The sequence below is a fragment of the Pipra filicauda genome, unplaced genomic scaffold (genome assembly GCF_003945595.2).
Source record: "Pipra filicauda isolate LSUMZ 115617 unplaced genomic scaffold, ASM394559v2 scaffold67_size6003252_pilon, whole genome shotgun sequence".
Taxonomy (NCBI): Eukaryota; Metazoa; Chordata; class Aves; order Passeriformes; family Pipridae; genus Pipra; species Pipra filicauda.
The window spans coordinates 5,658,395-5,684,474 of record NW_024104842.1 but is presented as its reverse complement, the minus strand read 5'-3'; the positions used below and the strand labels follow the sequence as shown (position 1 = coordinate 5,684,474).

General features: G+C 36.0%; 1 protein-coding gene across 3 annotated transcripts; it reads right to left on the bottom strand.

Annotated features, from left to right (window-relative positions):
* Nucleotides 1–1,689: 1,689 nt before the first annotated feature.
* Nucleotides 1,690–26,079, bottom strand: HPGD (15-hydroxyprostaglandin dehydrogenase). Of its 3 annotated transcripts, XM_027741585.2 has the most exons (7): nucleotides 25,919–26,079; nucleotides 25,621–25,744; nucleotides 21,707–21,813; nucleotides 11,611–11,707; nucleotides 5,432–5,508; nucleotides 3,383–3,546; nucleotides 1,690–2,315 (listed from the first exon to the last, which is right to left on the bottom strand). In XM_027741585.2, exons 1-7 carry the CDS (start codon nucleotides 26,009–26,011, stop codon nucleotides 2,177–2,179), a joined length of 801 nt encoding a protein of 266 aa, XP_027597386.1. In that variant the 5' UTR covers nucleotides 26,012–26,079; the 3' UTR covers nucleotides 1,690–2,176. The 3 variants fall into 3 exon arrangements, with proteins under 3 accessions (XP_027597386.1, XP_027597389.1, XP_027597388.1); XM_027741587.2 differs by lacking the exon at nucleotides 3,383–3,546 and having other exon boundaries at nucleotides 2,204–2,315; nucleotides 25,919–26,059; XM_027741588.2 differs by lacking the exons at nucleotides 21,707–21,813; nucleotides 25,919–26,079 and having other exon boundaries at nucleotides 25,621–25,671.
* Nucleotide 26,080: the final 1 nt, after the last annotated feature.

The following is a 26,080-nucleotide window of genomic DNA, read 5'->3' as shown; positions in this document are numbered from 1 at the left end:
AAAGACCTATACATACAAAAAGTTGTGACTTAAATTGTTTCCCAGATACCGGTTTAGATTTTCCAGGTGTCCTGGAGTCAAATTGTATATTTTATGAATCTGTTATTTTCTTGTGTGACTATTGATATACCACATAAATGGAATCTACTCTTAGAATACTGATGATTCATAGAATTAGAATTTTCTACAAGTGCATTATCACAAATTAATTGTGCAATGTCTAAAGTGATTAGCTCTAATTAACTTTACATATCTTTCTGTTTTTGATTCTCCCAGGGAGCATATATTGGACTTCTAGCCTCTTATTATTAACATTCTTAAATTACATGTGCTTTCATGGATCCCTTGGGAAAGTCAACCCACCCTATTTAACAGATATTTCTTTTGGGGCAGCAAGGAGCAGAGATGAACAGAAACAGTCAAGACAGCAATATATCATCAACGATATTCCCATCATTATTTGAGGTGTGTTACTAAGAGAAGCTGCTGAGTTACTCTCCTAGCCTGGTGTTTGCTCATTACATGTTTTGAATATAGTATCACTATTATTAAGCCTTCACTTGTTTATAAACTATCTTGAAATACTGCTTAACAAGGAGACATACAGAGGTATATAATTATCAGCTTTAGGACCTAACTAACACATGCTGAGTTCAAGTTTACATCGCATCTTTTACACTAGTCTGCCCCGTATTAGAAATGCTCTCATTTTATTGAGACAAAAGTAGAAATTAATACTATCAAATCAGATAGTATTTTCCAGTCCAGATGGATATGCAGATGCTGCCAGGGATGTTAAAGGTGTGGCTAGCATCATGTGTGCATTCAAAATGGGCTTTAAAAATAGTGCTAACATAACCAAAAAAATGGGAGAATGAGTAATTCAAAGTATGAGTGTCTGTTTCTTTTCTTCTCCCCCCCAGCTTCACAGAAGGTAAGTGCTAGTATTTCCACTATTTCAGATACAATGCTGAAAAAAAGATCTGTGAAATTAAAGTCTGTACTCCTAAGAAGGGTAAATTTTAACTTTTTCTAGCTTTCTCAGGAGCTATTAAATCTTTTTAGGTCATCACCTAATTAAATTACCATGTAAAAAATTATTTTTGTCAGGCACGTAACCCATGGAGTACCTAGGTTTGTTGGATAAATGTAGCTGGGGATTCACCTGGATTCAGGAGGTCCAGTAGCGCTCAGGAGGTAGGAAGCTCAATTTTTATTTTCATTGCCACTATATGACATGCTGCATCTCAGAATATGTATTGTGAAACCAAAACAGACATGTATAAAACATGAAAAAGACCCAGATTATTCAGGATTGAATTAATATTTTAATCAATCAGGAAAGAAATTAGATTTAAACATTTGGAAAATATGATCTAATGAGTAAGCAGACATTTCAAACAATGCCAAAGTATTCATCCTTTTATATACAGAGAGAGAAAATTCACACAAACACACAAATATATATATATATAAAAGAAAACAAAAATATTTCTAGATTATTTTATAAATACCTAAAATCTAAGAAGATAAAAATCTGTACTTTCTTATATGATATGGAACATACTAATATATATGTGCATATATACACCAGGAATTTTAATTTTGAACATACTTATATATATGTATATATATATGTATATATATATATATACATATACATATATATATGTATATATATATGAGGAATTTGAATTTTGCCTCTTGTTCTGCTTAATTTTCATAAGAAAAAGTAAATTCTTAATTCTTAACTCCTTACAGAGCTTATGGGCTAGATTCCTGAATTGAATTCCTGGTCTGAAGAATTGAAGATGTAAGTAGGCACAACAGTGAAAAGAATTTTAAGAAATAAGTCAGGTCCACCAAAATACACTTGGAGTCTGTAGATCAGAACTACCAGAATGAAAAAAGTGGCTCCTATTACTAAACAAAAAAAAAAGTCTTCAGAGCGGTGTGTTTATTATACTAAATAAATAATCTTCTTAGTGTTTTTATAATCAGAATAGAGTGGTAACATCTTCCCACACCAGATTTTCTTGCCCATTCCTTTGTTATAGCAAACGTTTGAACACTGTTACTGCTCTAGATAAAACATTAACCCTTTTCCCCAAAATTACTCTTTTCAAAACTTTTTATATTTAAGAAAAGCCAGGAGTAATTAGCACAAAACAATTATTTATCTCTTTGATGATGGAAAAGGTGTTTGGCCGTATTGCTGAAAATGAATCCCTTGGGATGCTGTAATCTTCATTACTTCTCCATTTAGAGTATCATCTTCAATTATTGTTATCAGTCCCTCAGCAATTGTTGATGGGCTGAAAAAAAAAGTTATTTCAGATTCATGATATAATAAAATGTGAAAAGGACAAGTAAAGAAACTCAATGTAAATCTATATAACCTGAAAATTAAACAAATTTTTGTTTGAGCAAATTTACTTTGAAGAAAAGCAGAGGTGTATGAGTGTTTCAGGAAAGATATTTAGTCTCCTCAATCAGGACATACATGTAAAGTGGCTGCTTTACAAATCATCATTTGTTTGCTCTAGTTTCTGATAAACGCCTGTGGACATCCAAATGCTACTGGACTTCCTATCAAAGTTTTCTCTGCCAGGAAAAGGACAGAAGTAATCCTTACACAATCATCTGCAGCTCTGCTGTTTCTGTACCAGGACTGACATACAAATTAGCATAAGGATAATTTCACATGCAGTTTGCTGTGGTCAATAGGTGCAATGTATTTTACATATGGAAAAGTATGGGTGAAACAACACAGTCATAGCATTTCCTTTGTGCAGAAGCATCTGAGCAGCCAATTGTTAGAAACTAAGAAAGTGTTAAAAAAACCCACTTTATGCTTGTGTTGTTCTCACAGGCTGTCCGAGATGTCTGCTTTTGGCCTTTGTTGGCAATACTGTAATGGGTCAGATAACTCTTTGATCTGATGCACAATGGCTGCTACTGTGCTTTTATGAACTTAGTCCAGTTTTTTCAGTTCTTGGTCTTCTGTCTTGTTTCACTGGCAAATTTTGTGAAAATCCAATGCAAATTATATACCTTGTATCTCACAAGAAGTTTGATTAAAGAAATTTATGAGGGAACGCCTAGGTCTATTAAAAACTAAACACAATGTATTTAACTTAGGAATTTGATTTGCATTTTGCTGGGAATTGGGAATGCATATGGGGATATATTACTGTGAGGGTGGTGCTGTTAAAATAGCCTTAGATGTCTTCCTTTTTTTCCTTGTTTATAGGATAACACATTTGATAGTCTTTTGTCTGAGGCAGCATTTCCCTTTTATTTTAATTTTTCTAAAAGTGCTATTGTGTGTCTTTGTTCCTCATGAACAAAAGGGAAAAAGCCTGTATCTGACTTGACTTACTCCATCACGCCATAGAACTGCATCATATTTTTGATCTCATCCTTATATGAATAATATTGTCCCATATTCTCTTCTTTATCTATGGACTGAAGAATTGGTGTGTTGACAAATCCTGGACAAATTGTGTTGAGTCTTACACCATAGTTGTCCATATTAGCAGCTAACTAGAAAAGAGAAAGGGTTAGATGTTTGTCATCAACATTTTGAGACAGTATTGTGTAAGTTTTTAGATAATGAGATTTAACACTAAGTACTTTTCAGCCTTGCTTAGTAAGCAGATTTTGTTACTACTGATTGTTTTGTTTCAAACTAAGTTTGAAGCACATTTCCTGTAGTAATCATACTAGATTACTAGGAAAAAACCTGTTTGTTTTGTTGGGAGAACAATTCTACAAGAAATCAACACTCTTATTTGCATGAAGCTGTTTTTTCCTGATATTTTTTGTTATTAGTGCTCTTAGCATGTCATTAAAAGTATTCTAGGGTGATGAGTTAACTCTTCTAAGCAAAACCAAGAAAAAAAACCTCCCGCATATATGAACTTTTTTATTAAAATAAAACTCTGCAATAAAGAAACAGTATCTCTAAGATTGTATTTGCCTTGCTACATCAACAGAAATAGGATCTAGTCTTTATGCCTAGAACTGTAATGTTAAACCTTTCCAGTTGCTCTGTTGTCCCTGCCAATGTATGAAGCTATCACTGAGCACCTCCACAGGAAAGTCCCTGTGAACTCCAGGAAAGAGGCACTAGTTTTTTCAGGAAGTAGTTCAGGAACATGATGAAAGCAAGACGCACAAGTTGTTCTGTGCCCTCATTTGTGGTTCTACCAAAGTGTGTATGTAGCAGAGAAGTCTGATCAGCATTCAGGCATGCGTTGCATGCTGGATGAACTTTCTTAGCACAGAACTTATGAACTATACATGACATATTCAAGAATAACCATAAATGTTAACGCTACATTCTATTTATTTTAATATTTAACAGGAATCCTTTCAGGTATTATGCAAGTCTCAATGTCATTTTCATGGTATGGTAGTCTGCCCTTTTGGTCTGAGGGAGAAAAGTAAATCAAGTCCTAGATGTTATGTATCAGACCAGCCCAACATTAGGCTGTACTGCCTTCCCTGGTAAATACTGTAGTTCGCTATGTTCATTATTCTTCTTATTCTTGACATTCTTATGTTACTTAAAGACAGTGTCTCCTCTAATTTACTTTTGCACTTAGATGGTGTAATCTATATTTATAATGAGAAAAACAAAATGCAAGCCTAGGTGTCAGGTTCTTGATGTGTTTAATGTAGTATATGAAACACTTATCCATACTATTCTCTTAAGGTTAATCTGAAAAAGAAGTTAAATTTGTGGGGGCATAAAATATGGATAAAATATCCAAAGTATTATTTTAGGTGAATAATTCTGGAAATCAGGTTGGAAATCTTATATGAGTAGATTAATCTATTGAAAGTAACCATATCTGCTCCCTCCAAGTTACTTTATTACACTGCTTGTTCAATTTTACTAGGAAGTTTTGGAGTCAGAGCCTGAGACTTACTTTATGGTCATCTTACATGTCCCATCCTGAATGTGTCATTTTGCCTTTTTGGAGTATTGAGACTCAGTAAGAATAAATAATGGTGAGTCCAAGTCACTTTTGTAAACTTTAGTGCCTATTTATCATTAAAAAATGTAACCAACCTGACTGGCAAATAAGGAAAACAAAATGTTAAGTGACTGGGATGGGGTTCTGAAAAAATTTTTAAAGCTTGGATTAGAATTTGGCTTTTGGGCTCCTCCCTCTCTCCTTAAATTACTTTGCAACATCTTTCTTCCATGCTCCCAAAACCTCAAATCGGTCATAAACACACGGCCGCCATACTTATTTCATCTTTGGATTGCCTTTGTGAAAGGAGGGAACCTCCACTGCTTCAGACACTTTGTTTCCTTTCAGAAAATTAATTCCAGTTGTGTGGCTATAAGAAGGAATGTGAAAAACTTCAGCATGTTCCGAAGGAGCTGCTGATACTCTTTTCCAAAACACATACTTACTGCTATCGATCGTGTGAATCCAATTACACCATGCTTTGTAGCACAGTACACAGGTTGAAATGCAGCAGGCATGAGTCCTTTAAAATAAAAAGATAGCTGAATAAAGATGTTGAGAACTCCCATTTATGATTACCTTAAACACACATATAGGTATATAATGTAAAAAAAAAATGATATATTTATAGAGATACAACAAAATAGAGTAGTAAAAATGTGCAGATTATATTTTATAATCTGAGACAGGCTGGGAACAGATATTGGATAAAAACACAAAGAGTCAAAAGAACAGTAATAAAAGAAATAAAAGAAAGTGTAACTTTTAAGAGGAAAAGTTTTATTTATGAAGTATGACTTAGAAGAGAGGACAGGATCTGGAAGAAAACACTCAAGAATGAGATTTTTAAGTCATGTTCTATGAATTAGTAAAGTATTTAAGCATATAAAGGTTGTGAAGTATTTTAAATAAGCTTTGATTTCTAACACCCTAGCTGATGTGAACTGGACACCTGCATTTATTTACAGTGACTTCAGAGAGGAAGTGTGGGAAAAGGAGAAGCAAAATAAAAAATGACTGCTAACATTGTGAATCTTGATGGTGAGAGGGGGAGAGCAGAAATTTTTATTTATAATAGAAAAAGAAGAGAGAACAGAGGTTTTGAAGGAAAATTAAGAACTTAGTTCTAGTAGGACTGAGTTTGATGGCCAAAGAAGCTAATCAAGAAGAAATGACAGATCATGAGTGCATATTCATTCCTGCCCATTATGCCAGCAATTTCCACTGTACAATGAAAGCTGAACTGGACCATATGGATACTGTAGTTTCACCTGAAAGCTATGTCCTTATGAATAGCAAACTTCAGCCTGTCCTAAAATTAGAGGATAAAATTAGTCTGTGTTCCTTAATGTGCCATTGTAAAACTGGATAGTGATTTTGATGCCTTAGTGTTTGGTTCTATTGGAAGTCATCTCAATTAATAACTCACGTCTAGTATGGTTACTTTCATTTTTCATATTTCATATCTTTAAGTGATACATTCAAGAAGGGGTGGGACTTATCTCAGTGGAGATGAGGAATTCACTACCCAGCTTTAAATATGGATTTGCCAGAAAAAATATGTTTGCCAGAGACTTGCATGGGCTCTTTGCTCTGGAATCTGTTTTGTCTAAAGAAAAAAACTTTCTAAGACAGCACGAAGTTCTAATTATGAACCTGAAAGTTTCAAGGTTTTATCTTGGTTTATATGCTACCTTGGTGATCCAGTGAAATCAAGACTGTTATTAGCACTGTTCAATAGTGCAAAGTGAAGAACTAAACCTAGTGGCTGGTTGTTCTCTTTAACTTGTATTTATTTGCTTAGTTTGGACTAATGTGTTAAACTTCTGCTTGAGAACTCACTTTATGAAAATGGCTTTTGTGTTGTCTCCTGTGGGTTGTGATCACAACACAGGCTTAATATTCCTCTTTTTGTTGAATTTTGATGATCATCACCATTCTTCAAATTATTGGAAGCATTGGAATAGTAGCACATTAGAAATATTATAACACTATTTTTAAAAAGACTCTTAAGTATTTTTACACGCTTTAGATAAAAAAAATTCCAATTAGGCTGCAGCAAACAGAAATAAAACTGACACAATTTAGTGAGAGACACAGAGGAGGAATTTAGAGGTAATTTTATTTTTATTTTTTTAAGCCCAGTGAGGCAAATTACTTTTTACTTGAGAGGGAAGAGAAACAAAGTCAAGAAATAAACAAAGGAAGGGCACAGCTCACAATAATGAAGTGTAATAAGGTTCAAAGACTTAAATGGCAAAGACAGCAAGAATAACTAAGCAGAAAGGGAGGAACAAATAATTTTTTTTAAAAAGCCAGTTCTTTTCTAATTGAAATTATTATTTTTGCTGAAGTGGAGAACGAAGAAATAATCAATTGACTCATTTTCAGCCCAAGCAGCTAAGACTAGTCCTAGCACCCCTCACACAAAACAATGACAGCCCCTGTCTTACTTTTCTTCCTGAGTTTGGTGCTGAGAACCATGGTGTGGGCTTTCCAGTTCTGAGCCACTTCCCTGCACTGGAAAGAGCTGAACTTGTTAGTGATGTGTCCTAAGGACTTTCTTAGCAAGTATTTTGTGATGAACCACTGTGTGATATTGAGCCTGCTCAATTCAAGCAGTGAGAAAAGATGAGTTCATAACATATTACTTAGGACATCCTTTTGTTAGAATATCTGGATTCTATTTGCTCCTTCCATGAATATTTAATTATCTTATGCAATGCAGAACAGCTGTGAAACAGACTGGAGAACATTATGCACAAAATAATGGGGGGAGGAAGGGGAGGGTGTTCAAATGGATGGGTTAGTGTACTTCTGGAAAGTGATATATGTGTGTTTTAATCTCTCCTAACAAGGGGGGGCAGCTATGCCTACGTTTTTCTTTCTCTGGATGTTGCTGCACAGTGAATTGCAAATGATTTCATGTTGACTCAAGATGCTCTTTGGTTTACCAAAACCAGTGTTAACTGCTCTTTTTTTATTTTTCTCAGTTGCTGGCAGGTTGACAGAGACAGCTCTTGCCCTTGCTTATACTCTAGTCCCCTTGTTATTAGAGTGGCAAGATCATTCTACCATTGGAGACATGGTGTCAGGCTTCTCACTCCAATGCCTTATTTATCATGGTCAATAGTTTCAATATCCACATCTTGAGAAATTAGTACTGGAGGTGGAAAGTTGTATCAATAAGTTTGTATTGTTATCAGTAAGCTTTGTTGAGACTGAAATTTCCCTTCAGTCTGCTGAAGAACTTTGATGAAAACAGAATTAAGCATTTTTCCCCAGTTATACTTTCCCGCTGAACACATATTGCCTTCAGAGGTTTGAACAAGTCTCTTTGAATAAGATTTATTAACCTTTTTAGTTTTTAGTTGGACTTTGGCCCTTCTGATTTTTTCCCTGTATACCCTCATGACATCCTAGCAGTCCTCCTGAGTGCCAAAACAAAAGACACTCAGCAATCCTAGCAGAAATTCTAAGCTGTGCCATTTCTATGATTCCTTTAATAGTGAACTGAAGTCTCAAGGGAATAGTTTCTAAATTTTTTAACCTCATTGTGTTGGATTCTGCTCGGTATCCTTCTTTTAATAAAGCGGAGGGACCAGAAGCTCTTTCATGATTGTGAAATTAAGGCCCCGGTTGTGCAGCCATTGGCACTTCTGCTTCCCTGTACCACTGTGATACAGTCCTTACTCAGTGATGTTAACAATATTCTTAGTTTTGTTCTTGTAATATATATAGAATCAGGTCCTATTAAAGCCTGTTTGCTATGATGGGTACTTTAAGTATTTCTTTGGGCTGAAGCTTTCCATATAAAAGGAGGACAAATGAGCTGCTTGTGGAATCTGAGTGCTCAAAGTAGAGTACAATCAAAGCACTTATATGACTGTACAACAGAAAGGTGACCAGATTCATTGCATATCAAACAACCTCTCAATCTTGGTGATGTGCTAAAAATTTTACCACTTCTAAGCCTCTATGAAAACTCTGAAGGTTTTTTTGTCTGCTAGAATCCAGACAGATACAAATTCAGTTTTATAAAATACCTTCTTCAAAATATGAAAGCTACCAAGACAAAAGTGTATGCATGACTTTCTTTCTCCCTTTACTTGCAAAAAGTGTAAGGTACCAGCCACCACAAGGTAGAAGACAATGTTAAATTTAATCAGGTAAATAATCTCTTGAGTTAAATTTAATTTTGTATGGTTTCTCTGTTGCTTGTAACTATTCCATTAAACAAAATAAAGGTAATGTGTAGCTTCCTACAGAAGAAATTTTAGAACATTTTACTCCTTAAATTTGAAATAATTTTTTCAGTACAAAACCCTGCAGTCATTAGAGTTATTTTTTATGGGGCCAAGTTAGAAGTAAAATACATTTCTCATTATTTCAGTTTAGGAGCATTACTTCTTGATATGAATACACAAATCCAATAACAATCAGATTTATAGATCTGAGACACAGCTGAGTGCTTGCTGCGTGTGCTTGCATATTTGCCTCCCTCTCTTACCTAGTCCTGTCCTGTGGAGAGACTAAAGAAAGGAAGACCCAGTACTGGAAAGACAGGGTGGACACTGGCTTTAATCCAGCTGAATGAACACTTTAAGCATCGACTTCATAGGAAGCATTTAAGTAGTTCCATGGGTGTTTGAAAATGTAAAACTGTAAGGCTTAATTCTGTCCCTAGTCCAAATCATTGGGAAAATTTCCATGGCGGAGAACTGGAAACTAATTAATGTGTAAAGCAAATATTATTGAATGTTATGTAAGCACTAAATACAATTCTTTTTGTTGCTCATCAAGGCACAGGAATAGTTGCTGTCTGCATCTTATAGAGAACTTGCACAGGGGGGATCAAAGCCACTCAAAAATTTAGTGATCAACAGAAGCTAGTCCTAAGAAAACACTGAAAAAGAATAGTAAGCAAGCCAATGGCAGTTTGCCTTTCATATATGGAATAAACTACAGGACCTAGACCTTCAAACTGGAAAGGAGAATTAGAGTCATAAAGCACAAGTAGTAGTAAATAAGTAAGCAATAAATATTAGTATATGTTAGCTTTTAAAGTGTGTTTCTTCTTATGCCCTTGGAAACAATTCCTAAATACAAGCCATGTAAAAGAAAACAAAACAAAGAACACTTTGTTTTGTCAGATACCCACAATCATAATGGCACAATGTTAATGTTAAAAAATTAAGTAAATAAATGCAAATTTTAATCAAATAATTAAAACAGCTCTTACAAGCTCTTTACAAACAGAACAGCCAAGCTTTTAGGTCTTAAAAACAAAGTCATTTTGTGTTTATGTGAGACTATTTAGAAAAGGAATCAAACTACTTGCTACCTCTGCCCTTTTTTAAGCACTGCCTGAGCACCAGTGTTCCTGTGAAAATGTTTAATCTTTTACTTGTGCTGATGAACTCTTGTACTGCAACAGCAGTTCCTTCAGGTTAATTTGATCCCCATACAATGTCCATTCGAGCCAATAGGGATAAACTTAGAGGTGTCAGTGGGCAATGTGTTAGGCAGTATTACAAATGCTGACTTAAAAGTACACGGAGGCTTTTAATAAAGAACCTCTCACCCGTATGAGATATGTGCATGTATTAAGTCAGATCCTCCAGATCCATATGCATTATCTTAATAGGGTGAACTAGACTTTTTATCACAAAAGCTAAGGTTTACAGGAGAATTTAATACTTAGAACATCCACACCTATCCACAGTCAGTAACTATGGCCAGTGCTCTTAAATGGCTTTTCATTGTTAAGACAGATAGGAATATCTTGGAATAAAATTGCTCTAATTTGGTAACCTGCACAGATACCAAAGAAAGCTCTGACAATCCAAGTGTAAACTAGCATATATATTATTTTTCCCAGACAGTATAACAGTAGAAAGAGAGAACAAACTCTTCAAACGAAAAAGAGAGAATGCAAGTACTTCCCCACACATTTTTTGAGGAAGGTTGTCAGATGACATCATTGTCCATATATAGTTTCCCCTTCAGCTGTGCTTTTTTGCTGTGAACCCAGTCATTGCAACATTGAGTGTACCACAGGAAGTGGTGCAGAATTCTGCCTCACAACTGAGCAGCAATAACTCTGACCCATATAATGCTATTTTTATGCTGATAAATTGAAACACAATTATAGCATAGACAAAGAGTGAGCAAAGAAAACACTTGCTTAAGCTCAGTGAAATATGTTAATTTTATGGCTTCTCAAGCTCAAGTAGATCACATTTGAGAGGACTTGGAACAGAATGGTGTATGACAATCTTCGTTAGTAAAGTAGATACAGTCTAGTCTTAGATATTCCTACAACTGTGCTCCTATGGAATTGAATGGAGGAATTTATATCATGCACAAGATTTTAAATATGAGACCAATAGGTTAGGAAAATTACTGATTTTTCTGTTGAACTATGCTTAAAAAAGCAAATGAAAGTTGTAGTGATTTGATATGCTTCTGTTGCTATGATGAAAACCAGGTCAAAATAAGTATAAACATGGAAAAATAAACAGGGAAGAGCCATAAGAAAGAAGAAAAAATACAACTGATAAGTATGATTCATTTACTTTAGAAAAAAAAGTAGTAGGAAGCGTTTTGCAGAAAATATTCTCACCTGCCAAGGATGAGATATTAATGATTACTCCTCCATTGCCTCCATTTCCTTTTCTCATGTATTCTAGGCCAAGGTAGGTTCCTCTAATCACAGATGTCTGGTATAAGGGGAAGGAATTATCAAAGATATTCAAAGATTATTTGAAACTATTAAAATATCTTACTGAATTATTTATGGTATACAAAGTATCTTTCTATTGTGCTCCTACAAACTGAAACTTGCTTTTATTGTGGTGCTTAGAACCTGTATTGCTTTACCAGTGATCCTATTTATACTTTGAAGATTATAAACACAAAAGACACTCCACAGTATTGCAACTCCATAACTTCAGAAGTGGGACTGCAATAAATAGAAGTAATAGCAGTTTACTTATTTTTCTTAAGAAGATATCAATAATCAAACTAAAATATTGCAAAGTGAAATAAGAGACACGAAAGAAATTAAATAAGTAAATTATAGATCAAATACACACCTTATCTAAAAATGTAAGCGGCAGATGAACTGATCTATATCCCATAATTTTTGTTGAGACGCACTGTTATACATAATAAAAAACTGTACAGACTGTATCTGAAAATAACATTAACACTTAAAACTGCATTTGGCTCAAGTCACAAGAAGTTTACAGTTTTTAAGATTAAGAATATATTTCTGGTCCCAGGATATTAAAGATCTGTATTATTTTCTGGCTAAAGTTATGGGAGCTTTACTAGTCCTCTCAAAAGAAAATTAGCCCAAACAGGCAAATACAGATAAGGTAAAAAAGCATTCTAAGAGATGTGAAATGTTGTTAGCTTAATATTAGTTGCAGTATGTGACTTTTACAATTTTTTTTTTTTAAGAAAGTATTTTGAGGAAAAAGAAAATTTCTGAAACCTATATAATCCTGATTCCTTAAAATCTGGTTTTGATCCCTAATGCAGTTAGAAATTCTGCTGGGATTCCTCTCACTGAACTTCAGACAAGCCTGGGGTTATCAGCCTCCTGGATGAATCATGAGAGAGAGTTTCTCCCAGAGAGTGAGTCACTTTACCTGAGATTTAAACAAACAGTAAGAGAAAGGGAGCAGCAAGGGCTCCTGTTGGAAGACAGTAACTTTAGTGAAACAGTGTTACGGCATAGAAAAGCTTTTTTTTGTTTCTCTCCTGGCAAGTTTTGTTTCAGCTAACATATTTTTTAAAAATATTTTGCTTATTATCGAAAGGATGCTATAACAGATGCTTTAACAGAAACTTTTTGTTTTTCAAAATTCTCTTCAGTGTTGTTCAGTCTTGAAACATACCAAAGTAAATCTGATTTCTCTTACATGTTATGGAAGGTAGCAAATCCCCTTGTAAAGGTAATCTAGTGCTGTTTAATGTTGATTGTCACATATAAATTTGATTTATTAAACCCAAGACTGTTAATGTCCAGTAGTGTTGCCATAAGGTATACTTATTCTGATCATAAACTAACTGGCACCTCAATTGAAATTAGATTTGGACTTAAGGGTGGGTGGTATTTTTTAATATATATTTATGATAGGCTGTACAGAAGATATTTAGAAAGAAAGGGGTTGTACAAAAGATATTTTAGAAAGAAAGGGGTTAATGTATGTTGTCTATGAGAGCAGGTGCAGGTCCTGTCATGCCCTGGAGCAGTGGCTCAGCCTGTTGAGCAGAAAAAGAGAATTCCACTTAGGATGATCAGAGAACATAAATCAATTGAAGAAGAAAGCAGCTTGGGGCTCCTTAAGGATTTTTCTATTCTTCCAGCCTTCCAAGAGATAATAGAGCTAGATTAGTCCTTGTACAAACTACAATTATAAAACAAGAAAAAAAGTGGGTTGCTTGACTCTCTTATGAAAATTACTGTATTGTTCTTTTTTTCTCTCTAGAATCCATTAACTTAGTATTTATTCAAGTGGCTGGGAACATGTTCTCCTTTACACAAAGGTATTGTGAGAGGTAGTCTTCAGAATAAAGACAGACTTCCCTTTGGATATTGCCCCTTACACCTGCTATATCCTTGTAGTCCTTACCTGTAATCCTTGCAAATACCTCATTGAGTGTGGCTGATTTTGGGCGTAGTGGCTATTTATGATCTTTAGGCTGGTAAAGTAAAGAATTACTATATTCTGCAGATAGATAAACTCTGAACCTCATATCCAGGGTGAGAAGAACCTATCTGTCTGCATACTCAGGAGGTGACACTTCAGATGAAAAGTATTGCGTGATAGATTTCCCATTCTCTTTCCAGAATCCACCTCTCTCCAGGAGAGAAAATTCTCTCAATAGTTTCCCAAGGAAGACAGCGGTGGCAGAACTTACTATGGAAGTCAACAATGTGTGCTTAGCAGACTTAGTGCCACTTTCCATTTGAACCTGTTGATCCAGCTGAGTTCATGAAGGGAAGCTGGCTGCTCATATCTGGGTGTCAAACACTCAAATGGGAAAGAGGTTTCCCAAAGAAAAACAGTATTTGGATTACTGTTTTCCAAAGAACAATAGCACATTTGATTTTGGTTTTGTTATGAAATCCATCTTCGCAAGTGCACAAATTGCAGCCTCAGGCCTCCTCTCATATGTGACTTTGGATTCCTAATTGTTGACGTCAGAATGATTAGTCTGCACTCTAAAAGAAAGATCATCATCTGTTACTTCCTTATACCATGAAATACGCAATAGAAAGTGAGATGGGCAAAGAATTATGTGTTTTCGGCACAGTTTTCTGGGTTTGGGATATGATTAAAAATGTCTGTCATTTCGTTTCCATAAATTGAAAGAAACTGAAGGTCTCTTCAGATTGTGTAGTTCTCTAATTGAACTTCTAAAATAATTTAATTCCATGCTCTTAACCAACAATAATTCATAGCTTGTCTGTTGCAAATAGAAATTCTGGGAAAGTTAATTTTAAAATTACCTAATTAAAAAAATTGTCTGACTTGGTTTAAGATAAAAATATGCTGAGAAACTGTACAGGAAAGCAATTCAGAGCTGAAATTTTTACAGTTCCTTTGTCTAAAGCTGCATTTAGTGGAATGGATGTTGTTCATAAACATGTCAAGAACAAAGAGTATGAAAGTTGTCAGATTTGTAATTAAATGTAGGTTAACCAAGAGTTAGGACAGATGAATCTCACACAGTTTTTTTGACCCTGGCTATGGAAAACTAGTATCATTAAAATCAGAAAATAATCTAAATTACTGTCCTTCTAGCTGTTGAAAACTGTGTGATTTAGCAACACTGCTGTTTATTTTCTTACCGATATACAGTGTTTTACTATAGCACATAATGAAGATAGGCCATCAAGGTGCACTAGAAGTCTAAGTGGTCTCCCAAGAGGGCAATTTTAATCTTCAAGTGCCAGTGGAAAATTTAGGATTCTTTCCAATAAAGTTATAATATGAGCATTAGTTTTCATAAATTACATATTTAAAGTAGAGATCAGACCTTCTGAAGTACTATAAAGTAATAAACTCAAAGTGGTATCTGACAGCATGATAAACATTGTAAAATAATTATGCAAATACTCTGAGCATTTGCAATTGCTTTTGAGAGTATCATATCAATAATCGCTAACTTATTTAATGATTTCTTAAATGGCAATTTAGGTATCAGTGTCAAAGTCAGAAATAAAACTTAAAAAAATCCTTGATTCTTGACATTTCTATGTATCCCAGGGCTGTATAGCTTTAATTGTATCATTCTAAAGGAAACATATATTGAAACTCTGATTCTAACTAGACTCCAAGTCTTCAATAGAGCACTAATTCATTTTTTTCTCTTTTGGGAACCAATGCCAGCCAATGTGTACAAATTCTTGCATTCCAACATTATACCTCTAACTCAGTTTTCATACTTTGTATTCCATTCTAGCTTTATCCATTTAAAAAAAAAAAGAAGAAAAAAAGGTTCTTCAGTGATGGTACTCAGAACATCATTAATCATCATCTTTTGCAAATGACAATTTCTTTGAAGGTAACTTACTACACAGTGCTTTCTTCTAGTGTTTCAAGGCAGGTGTTCCAACTGACACAGTTTCTGCTATTTAACAGGAGTTTTACCTATCTAATAAGGTTTCCCTTCCACCTCTGTCTGATACTTCTGCTGTCTCCTTATGCATGCTAGTATTTCATGCTGAGAAAATGTATTAGCACCTTCAGTGTTGAAGATAAGTACTGTATTGCTATTAAGATGGTACAGCAATATGAAATTTTGAGGGAAAAAAAGGTAATCAGTCCTAACATTTTATATAGGTTCCTGAGCTAACATAGTTCAGTGCTAGAGATAATGAACAAAAATGAAAGAGCCATGGACTTGTGGTTTCATAAAACAGGTTAGCACAGAGCTGGAATTTGACCCAAGATCATTTGCCTTTCATACTGTGATGTTGTAAATTGATGGCTATCTATAAGGAAACATTTAAAGTACCTTGAAAACTGTGTAAGACAGAGTTCAAAAGTCTGAAACTAAGTGCTGCTAGTGGTACCCATGGAAAATTTTAGCATTTTGCTATTGGACAGAAAGGTGGGACTGATTTTTTTTAATGTATGTTTTCTAGGAAGTAGACAAGTTGTAGCAAGCATGCAAGTCCCTTGGCATTGCTATGTAGAGGTTAATTTAATTTCTATGAAATGAAATTGGAGGCTCTTGAGTTTGAATTTCCAGCTCAAACTGTGGAAAACAAGAAGTCTAAGGAGGGAGAGGTAAAAAGGAGAAAGGAACGTGCAGTAGGATTTGTTCATTTGCTGCAAATCCATAGCTTTTTTTTACAAGGTTGGAGTGAAACACTATCTTTTAGGTTTTTTATGGTAGTTTTCTTTACTTCCCCCCTTTCCACTCCACACACCTCTATTCGCGAAGGACATTTGAATAGCATTGCATTTTGAATAGCTAGGCTTAAGTTCTTAGTTTAAAGACATTTGCTTTTCGTTGTACTTCAACTGTGGTTGCTATAAACATACATTAAAACTGTAAGCTAAAAAGTTCATTGACTTACTGTGCGATTAAGGTAGGTCACTGTGTCCTTCCTAATGCAATATGAACAACAAAAATAATTATACCTATATGCTTCTTTATGCACTTAGAGGATTGACCCTCATGTCACTAATTTCAAAGGAAGTGTCTCTTTTTGGCTGCATCTCTCCATAGATACTTGGTCCCCTGATATAAAATTATGCTGAAGAATAGGCAACTAAGCTAGTGAATTTCTAGTTGTCTTAGAAGGCAAGCGTGGTAAACCAGTCACATATACCATTTTATCTTCTACAGATAGCAGTTTGTTTTGGTTTGTTTGGTGGCATTAAGAAACAGTGCTTGCTTTTGTCTGTGTTGTGGGATCCACTGGTTATTTCCAGCTGCTGAATCCAGCTATGTGTCTGGGTGACATTATTTTGGGATGAAAGTTCAGTCCTTGTCATTTCTCCTGGTACACTGGGAAAGGCAAGCAATGTGTATGGACCAGACGAAGATTGCAGCATGCTCCCAAGGGATCCTTTATATGGCTTGCACAGTGGAACAGCCTTGTGATGATCATGAAGTCTTTGTCCCAAAAATAAATTCAGTTAATCACTTCTGATGTTTACTTAGTTACCCTTCTGGTTTCTGCCAAGACATTAACTGCCCTTTTGAGGAATTTCCTTACTGATGAGCAAACTGATTTTGCAAGGTTTGCTAATTACTGGAACATTTATTGCACCGTGAGCTATATTGAAAGGAGTCACACATAAATATACAGTGTTGCATTATCTTCTCTATAGTTCCAATCCAAATATTTTGCAGGGACAAACCATGAATTTGGTAGACTTCTTTTAGTAACTTTTCTAAATTTATGCAAATTGTTACCTCTCTCATTTATGGAAATAACTTATGCAAACCCGTAAAAAACGTAAAATCTTGGAATTGTTGGGTATTGCTACATTTTGTCTAGTAAGGCATTTGAATTCTACTTCTTTCTGGGGAATGCTTAAATAATTGGATCCCATGTGACTGGTTCTTTTTTGATGTGCCCAATTTCTGGCCTGCAATTTAAAGTTTTGCCAGAATGTATTAAAGTGTACAAAATCATCACAAAAACAGGAGATAGTTGTGATTTTGCATTCAATTTTTTTCATAAATCTGTGTAATTACATTTGGGAAATTTGTTTAAATATATCTACAAAATTAATTTTTTTTGGTATAATAAAACAAGGAGGTAGTCAAAATGTCACATAAAGTGCTTCTGAATTTTTGTTTAAGGTAATACTTAAAATGCAAGAAAATGTGATACCAGTCCTGCTACATTGAACTGTATACTGCAAGCTATGTCAGTTTTCAGAAACCTGTGACATGAACATAGAAAGGGAATCTGCATGTAATTTGGGGAGTTGTCTTTAATATAAAATGTGCTAAGTGCATTTGTACACAGAAAAGATATTGTAGTTATAGTGGTCACTCTAATTACAGTGGTTCCAGAAAGCCTACATCATCAACACAAGATAAAATTACCGAAATTTCTTAGAATACCCAATTGTGTTTAACTGACATATATTTTCAAGGCTTATAAAGATGTGGGCTCTTTTCTTGCTTTAGGGATTTGAAGAGAAAAAAGTCAGATTATAAAATTTTTGGATCCCTAAGGTAAAAGTTCATATGAAGTTGAATGCAATAAACACTATTCTTATACTGGAGGGCTGTAGGTAGGACTCTTGATAAGAACGTATGTGTCATATGCCCCTGTGCTATTCTGTGCATTAGTATGTCTGTGTGTGGTGAACTCTTGAAACTACACTGGTAATATCTGTTTAAAGTGGAATTCCTGTATGAATTTTTTCTTTTGCACCACAGTAACAGGAGTGAACACTCGTACAGGTATGAGCAGTTGAAGTGGCTGTTGATTAAGCTGATATCGATCAAGTTCACACTGCGAGCTTTGGAGTTTTGAGGTGACAAATAGATGGTATTTCTGGAATACTTAACAAAAGGAAGTAACAGAAATATTTATAAAGTAATGAAAATATGGATGTTTAGCACAAAATGGAGCAAAATGGTGGAAAACGCTGCAAGAGAAATACCTTTTTAGCAGTTGATAATCCTTCTACCCCCCATCCCCATCTTTATTAAGTTGTCTTTTCTTGCTCTCGGGAAACTGTAATGGATACAAGTAGGAATTGTGTTTTATTTCCTCTTTTTCCTTGCGAATTAAGTCCCAGTTTTTGAACTTGCTTCTTCATTTCTGTTCTTCATGCTTTCTCAAGTAGTACTAGCAGAGAATTTCCTTACACTCCTTTAAAAATATTCTTGAAGACCAACCGGTTCTGTGAACTGTTTTAGCCATAAAGAACACACCCCAGATGTGTTTGTTCTGATTTATCTTGCTCTGTACTGCTCTACTTTTGTACTTTGTACTTTAAACTGGGGCAAGGAATATTTGTCATTTCAATATATAAATGATATCACTAAGACAACAACTGGAATGTAGAGGGCTTATTTTCCCTTTTTAAAATAAAAAATATGTGTATTATGTGTATCACAATGTGTGACTGTAGCAATTATTCTTGTTCTTAGGAATAAGACAAAGAATACTTAAAATATTCCACATCAGGGAAATAGAGACATTTTTAAAACATGTATTTCAGACATATTTTTTTCCTTTCAACAAGAAGCAAGGGTCTGCTTTTGCTCAATCACTTGTAATAAGAAAAAAAAAGAGAATCCTAGAATTGTTTAGGTTGGAAAAGACCTTTAAGAACATCAAATCCAACTGATAACCCAGCGTTGCCAAGGCCACCACTAAACTGTGACCCCAAGCACCCTATCTATAGGTCTTTTAAATACCTCCAGAGATGGTGACTCAACCACTTCCCTAGGCAGCCTGCTCCAATGCTTGACAACACTTTTGGTGAAGAAATGTTTCCTAAGATCCAGTCTAACCTCCCCTGGCACAACTTCAAACCATTTCCTCATCCTATCACTAACGTGGAAGAAGAGGCTGACCCTCACCTCACAACCTCCTTTCAAGTGGTTTTAGAAAGTGATAAGGTCTCCCCTGAGACTCCTTTCCTCCAGGCCAAACAACCCCAGCTCCCTTAGCTGCTCCTTATAAGACCCTTTGCCAGCTTAGCTGCCCTTCTTCAGATATTCTCCAATACCTCAATGTCTTTCTGGTACTGAGGGGCTCAAACTGAATATGGAATTTGATGTGCAGCCTCACTAGTGCTAAATACAGAGAGAGAGTCACTGCCCTGCTCCTGCTGGTCACACCATTTCTGGTAAAAGCCCATTGACCTTCTTGGCCACCTGGGCACACTGCTGGCTCACGTTCAAACAGTTGGCTGTCAACCAACACCCCCAGATCCTTTTCCGTTGGGCTACTTTCTATCCATGCTTCCTGCAGCCTGCAGTTCTGCATGGGGTTGTTGAGAACAAAGTGAGGATTGGGCATTTTGCCTGACTGCACCCCAGACACTTGGCTTTGGTTCATCTATCCAGCCTGTCCAGATCCCTCTGTAGAGACCCTCCAGCAGATCAACACTCCCACCCAACTTGGTGTTGTCTGCAAAACAGCAGGAGGTTCTCAATGTCTTCTGTTTGAAGCTCTTGTCACTGAAAAATTATTAAGACACCACATTATTTACCCAGACAGTAAATATCTTCAAGATTTCATGATCAGAAGTGCCTTTAGTTTTTGAGCTAAACTGTAAGGTGGGTGACAATCAAATATGTTTCCCACATGGACTTTGCTTTTTCTAGTGATGACTATCTGTGTTTGCAAATTTGATAGGTGAATGGATGTCTACAGTAACTTATATCTTGTGTTAAAACCAGGCACAAAAATAGAGAGAAATAAGTTGTCTAGAACACAGATAAAGTCTTCTTTCAAATTCAAGGGATCTGTATTAATAGATATTGTTATTGCATATCACTGAGGATGACAGAGTACTGTTACTTCACAATATGAAGTTTCCTGATGTTTGATTTTTCAGCACATTGTAGAAATTAGAGAAGGAGGAAGAAATACATGTACTTAAATCTTGAAGAATATGTGAAGAATAGACAGATATAAAAGGTCAAGAGAAAGGTGGTATGAAACCTAATTTTTTTTCCCAAATACCTATTTTGACATTAATTTTTCTGTAACTTCTCTCATATACAGTTTGTCTTACTTGTCCTGGGGTTGTTTTGTTAGTTTGTTTTCATGGAGACATTAGGATTCAAAGACAGGTAGTTTGGTCCTCAAAATTTTTGACAAAAACAAACTCAGTTTTCTTATTCTGAGCTTTCTTGTTGCCTGACAAATTCCAAATGAGAAATCTTCACATTTCACTCTTCAAAGCTTCCTTTTGCTACTTCCTTTACAGTAAGTATGATCATGGGGTGACTTGTTGAATCACCATTGAATTAGGACTTCACAGGTGGTAGAATACTAGCTGGTCAGAATTTTTTTAACCTAGAAAGTTGGTCTTTCCTTTGGAGCTTAGATGTCCCAGCTATATACTCTAAATTAAAAAAAAAAATTCAATTGAGAAACAGATATTGTGGTTCTTATATCAAAGAACTGGTAATAGTCTGTTCAAAAATGAATTTTACAAGCTCGTTGAACGTACTGGGTTTTAACAAGTAAGTGCTCTTAAGAGGTGTGCTTCTACCAGTGACAATGGTGAAATGGCTCAGATTATATGGTTGCTTTGTTGGTGAAGAAAATGTGGAGCTCTTGGTTGAACGGCAAATGGCAATTTATCCTCTAATGCAGGCCAGCTGAGTCTCACAAGTAACTAAAATGTTCTAAAACCTTCATATAAAGAGACTGGGCCTGCTGTGGATGCAGCTCTACTGCTTTGGCAGTCTATTGTTACTCCTCTTTAGAATTTCATTGTGTTTTATAGAAAGAGAACGTTTTCTGGTGATAGATAGCCTGAGTAATTCTACGCAGTGCTGCATGTCTCAGACAGTTTAAAGGACCCACCACACACCCTTTCTTTGGTTAGTACACATGCAGTTACATGGTTATTGTTTCAATAGCTGTGCTTACCAATCCGATAATTAATGCTCTGTCATATGGCACAGTCTGTACAAGCCAAGGCTGTTAGGTGTATTCCAGCTTTAAATATGAACATGTGAAAGGAGATAATGCTTACCAAGTTAGTTTGTATAGTGCTTTCCCAGTCCTTCTCATTGTTCACTCCAGCATTATTAACCACAATATCCAGCCTTCCAAAATGTTCAATTACTTTTTTGAAAGCATCTATAGGAAGATCCAAGGGTGAAATTTCTTAGCATTTGTGGAAAGTAAGACATAAAAGTACATGCGTACAAATTAATGCTTTATTAGTCTATCAAAATGTCTTCATTGTTTTCTTAGCCACTAATGAGCAACATGCAGTTAAATGCTTTATCTAATATGCACTAATATTAGACATAATCAGGGAAACTGAAAGGATTAAGATACCATAGTTGCCTTTTCATTCAGTTTTATGATGTCTGATAAGAGGAGCTAATAAAAGTTCTTATCATCTATACATTTTACATTAGATAGGATGTTTGACACCCTAATTATGTAAATTAAGGATTTACAGCTTGATTTGTAACAGTTTGACACAGCGAATTCAAGATTTGACACCATCTATTTTAAATGAAAAGTAAAAAGCTTCATGTGTTCAGAATAATTTTCTTCATTCAGTCCAATTTTTATTTAATGAATAATGAATATGAATGTTTCAAATACAAATAATTAATCATTATTCTTGTTTAAATGTATATATTTATGGACACAATGTAATACATCTTTCTTGTCGGCTAACTTTAATAATCTGTTTCTCAAATTCAAATCTTCTTCATTTTCATGATAAAAGTAGTGACCTGTCTTCCAAAGAATTTCAAAATAAAGAACTGGGAAACTTCCACAATGACATTGTGTTCTCCCAGGTGACAAGGTTTAGAACTGAGATAAAAGATGTCTGTGGAAAAACATGATGATGTCATAGCGAGGAGCAAACTCATCAAGCCTGCCTCTGCTTTGACAGGGTAGTTGGATGAGATGACTTCCAGATGTTCATTCCAAACTAAGATTTTCCAGGACTAAAGACATTATCTGACATGTACATATAGCTTGTTTGGTTTTTCCTTGATTCTTATCACTAAATATTTATTATTATGTAAACCAAGACACCACCTCCACAGTATTATTTTAAAAAACATTGATGACTGACTGAAAATCTACAGTGATTCAGGTGTACTGAAATTATGCTTGATAGGTCTTAATGAAACTATTTCACTGAAAGATGATCCCAGGAACATCTTCATTCTCTGATCTTTAGTATTTGGCTATTCAGGAGCATAGCAGCAGCTTTCAGACACCTACATATTTTTACAGCAGTTGAAGTACTGTCTTGTACTTGGAAATGGTTTTATTTGTCCAATTGCCTTTATTGTACAGATTTTTCTAATATTCTTATTCCATACTAGAATATTGTAATATTACTAAATCCTCTAGCTTTGGCTGTCTGCCTTTTTGGCTTTTCTTATGTTTGTTGCTAATTCTTTCTCTCTTTTCTCAACTTAACTCTTTAATCACTTTTCATCTCACCAATCCTGCATCAACAAGGGTAAATGGAAACCTTTGGCTTTATTACGAGCAGAACTGAGTATTTAAGTTAATTTCAATGAGTAAAATAAATACCATTTGGGTCCTCAATTAACTTCCAAATTTTGGAAACCGGATGATTCCCTCTTAGGCCTTCTCTAAATAACATCTTTCATCAGCCGAATTCTTAATAGAATCTTTTGCCTTCAAAACCCACCAGGGATAATAGTAATTTTGCTAATTATTTGTTTATTAGATTCACGGACTGACTGTAGTTTTCTAGTTTACCCATTGAGAAAAGAGCCAAATGCTTTTCAGCTGTTTTCATATGTATGTTTGGAATATTTCTGGTAAAAGTTTGTCTACAGTAATCCCATCTCTTACCTATCCCCAAAAAGAAGAAACTCACTGTAAATTCTTAGTAAAGTTCTCACACATCAGTATAAGCTGACTTGTTTTTACCTTTTCAAATGTAGAACAATTCCTTTACATTGCACGCTAGTTAGTGCTTATGGAACCATAAAAATTAAAAGCAGATGATCATATGAAACACTGAGTGAAGAAATAAAAATGAAGAGGAGTTTCCATTTTAAAGGAAAAGTAAGAAAAACAGTGGAAACCAAGCACAAACAGCAGTTATAGAGGAGCTTCTTAGATATCCTTGGAAAGCAAAAGTAAATGTATGGTGATTTTTCAAAAGTAGGACAAAATAGAAGACTTTTATAGGAGACTGAAAGAACCACCAGAGAAGAGAGTACAGGTAAGACTTGAAAGTAGATGAAGCAGCTGATTTCCTACCCATAAGCCTTGTGTACCTGCAGATACAAGTTCTAGTATTGGGACTTGTTTCCTACTGTAAGGGCTAAAGTTATAAAAAGAGGCTGCATTCATGCACATGACCTTTAACATAAAATACAGGGCTTCATTCATCCCATAAGACCTTTAAATACTAGGTATGAAATTAATCTAAATTCATTAAGAAGTAGCATACAATTACAAGTGAAAAAAATTGAAAATAAAGCAGTCAGAAAACCCCCAAACAACAAACACAACCAAAACCAACACAGAAACCCAAAAAGATTGTAAGACATGGTTGCAAATTTATGGTAAGAAATGTACAGCAGGATTAATATGATTATCAGAGAAGCATATACAACAGCTGCTCTTTCTGTTTGTGAGAGCCCATTCCAATCCTACTCTTTTCCTACTAATTTGGTTCTAACACCTCCCTTCCTGACCCATTCTGCTCACTCCAGCTCCCAGTTCACACCCTATTGGTCCTGCACTACCCTGGCACTAAAGAAAGGAGGAATAGTGGGAGAGAAGGCACACTGCTACAGCAGATGTTACTCCTACCCCTAGGATGCTTTTTCTTGCTCCTAGGTTACTCCTCCCACTTGGAGAAACAGTCAATAATCAACCTAGCTGATAAAGACTTTGTTTGCTGATTAGAGAAGATCTCATATTTAAAGTCCAGCATCTCTCTTACAGACAGGCCCTGTAAAGCTATGGACTTAGGCATAGTCATGCTAGCTTGGAACTGTAAACAATATCGCTGAATTCTGGAATAACTGTAATGTTTTCTAAAAGAGGAATGGATATGCTCAATGACCACTCTTGAGAAAGTGACCAGTGAAGTTTAGCGAACAAAAACAGAACTAAAAATATTCACATCTAGTTTGGCAGAAATTAATCTGGGGAAAGAGTGCTGAAAAAAGGGATGTCAAAATCTGTATCTGAGTCACTACCTATGATTGTATCATTTAATAATGAACCTTTGATGAAGTGATGTGCCTGTTATGAAATATTGTGAAGGGTGTGCATCAACATTATATGATATTCTAGGAACTCAGTAGGGTACACTGTTTCACTAAGTGAAAACAGAAGTGCAAATCATTCATGAGGGAAGCTCCTTGCATTCCCTGCATCTGCAAAATGTCTGTGAGGTGTTATCACCCCACAGATAACATCACAGTATAGTAGCACGCTATTTTTTGCTTTCAACTGTGGCAGTTCTGCTTTCAGCTGTGGCAGCATGCAATGAAAGTAAGCGTGCTGGATGGAAGAAGCACTGCAACACAGCGCAGAATTTATTATGAGGGAATGCAGCTTGGAATCTGTACTGAAGCCTCATAAAAACCAAGTCTGAGCTTTAAAGTTTATATATATTACTCATAAAATAACAATTATCTTCTACAGAGGCTTTAATGCAAAAATATCACACACAAAATCTCAATAGAAAGGATTTCTTTGGCTTTTCTTTCCCATGTGCAAAGGAAAAGGGTGAAATTGTGGTAGTAATATTTCACATCTGCAGGTTCGGAAACAAATCCTTTTTGAGTCACTGTCAGAAGCGGTCGGGAGCAGGCTGTCCCCCAGAACCTTTCGGTGCACTCTTACCGGTGCGGCAGACCGGGCTCGCTCCGGTCGCTGCGCTTTACACCGGAGCGCAGCGCTGAATTTCCCTACCTTTCAGCTGCTCCTGATCCGTCACGTCACACTGGATGAACACCGTCCTCTGCGCTTCAAACTGTTCGTCCAGAGCCGCCTTGCTCTCCTGTCCGGCCTCGGAGTTGCGGTCCAGGAGGGCTACCTGAGCGGGGAGGGAGGAAAACGAGTGGCGGGCGGGCGGATGGACAGAAGGACGGGTCCCCCGCCGAGCCGAGCCGAGCCCCGGGGGCTGCCGCCACCTCGCGCCCGTGGGTGCTGGCTGGAGGCAGAGGGGAGGGGAGGGAAGGGGAGGGATGGCGCGCTTCCCGAGACTTACCTTGGCGCCCTTGCCCAGCAGCGCCTGTACGAAAGCCCGTCCGATGCCCTGCGCCCCGCCGGTGACCAGAGCCACCTTCCCATTGACGTGCATGGCCGCCGCGCTCCTGCCGCCCGCCCCGCGCCCGCCGAGCCCGAGCAACCCAGCGCGGTGTCACCTGCC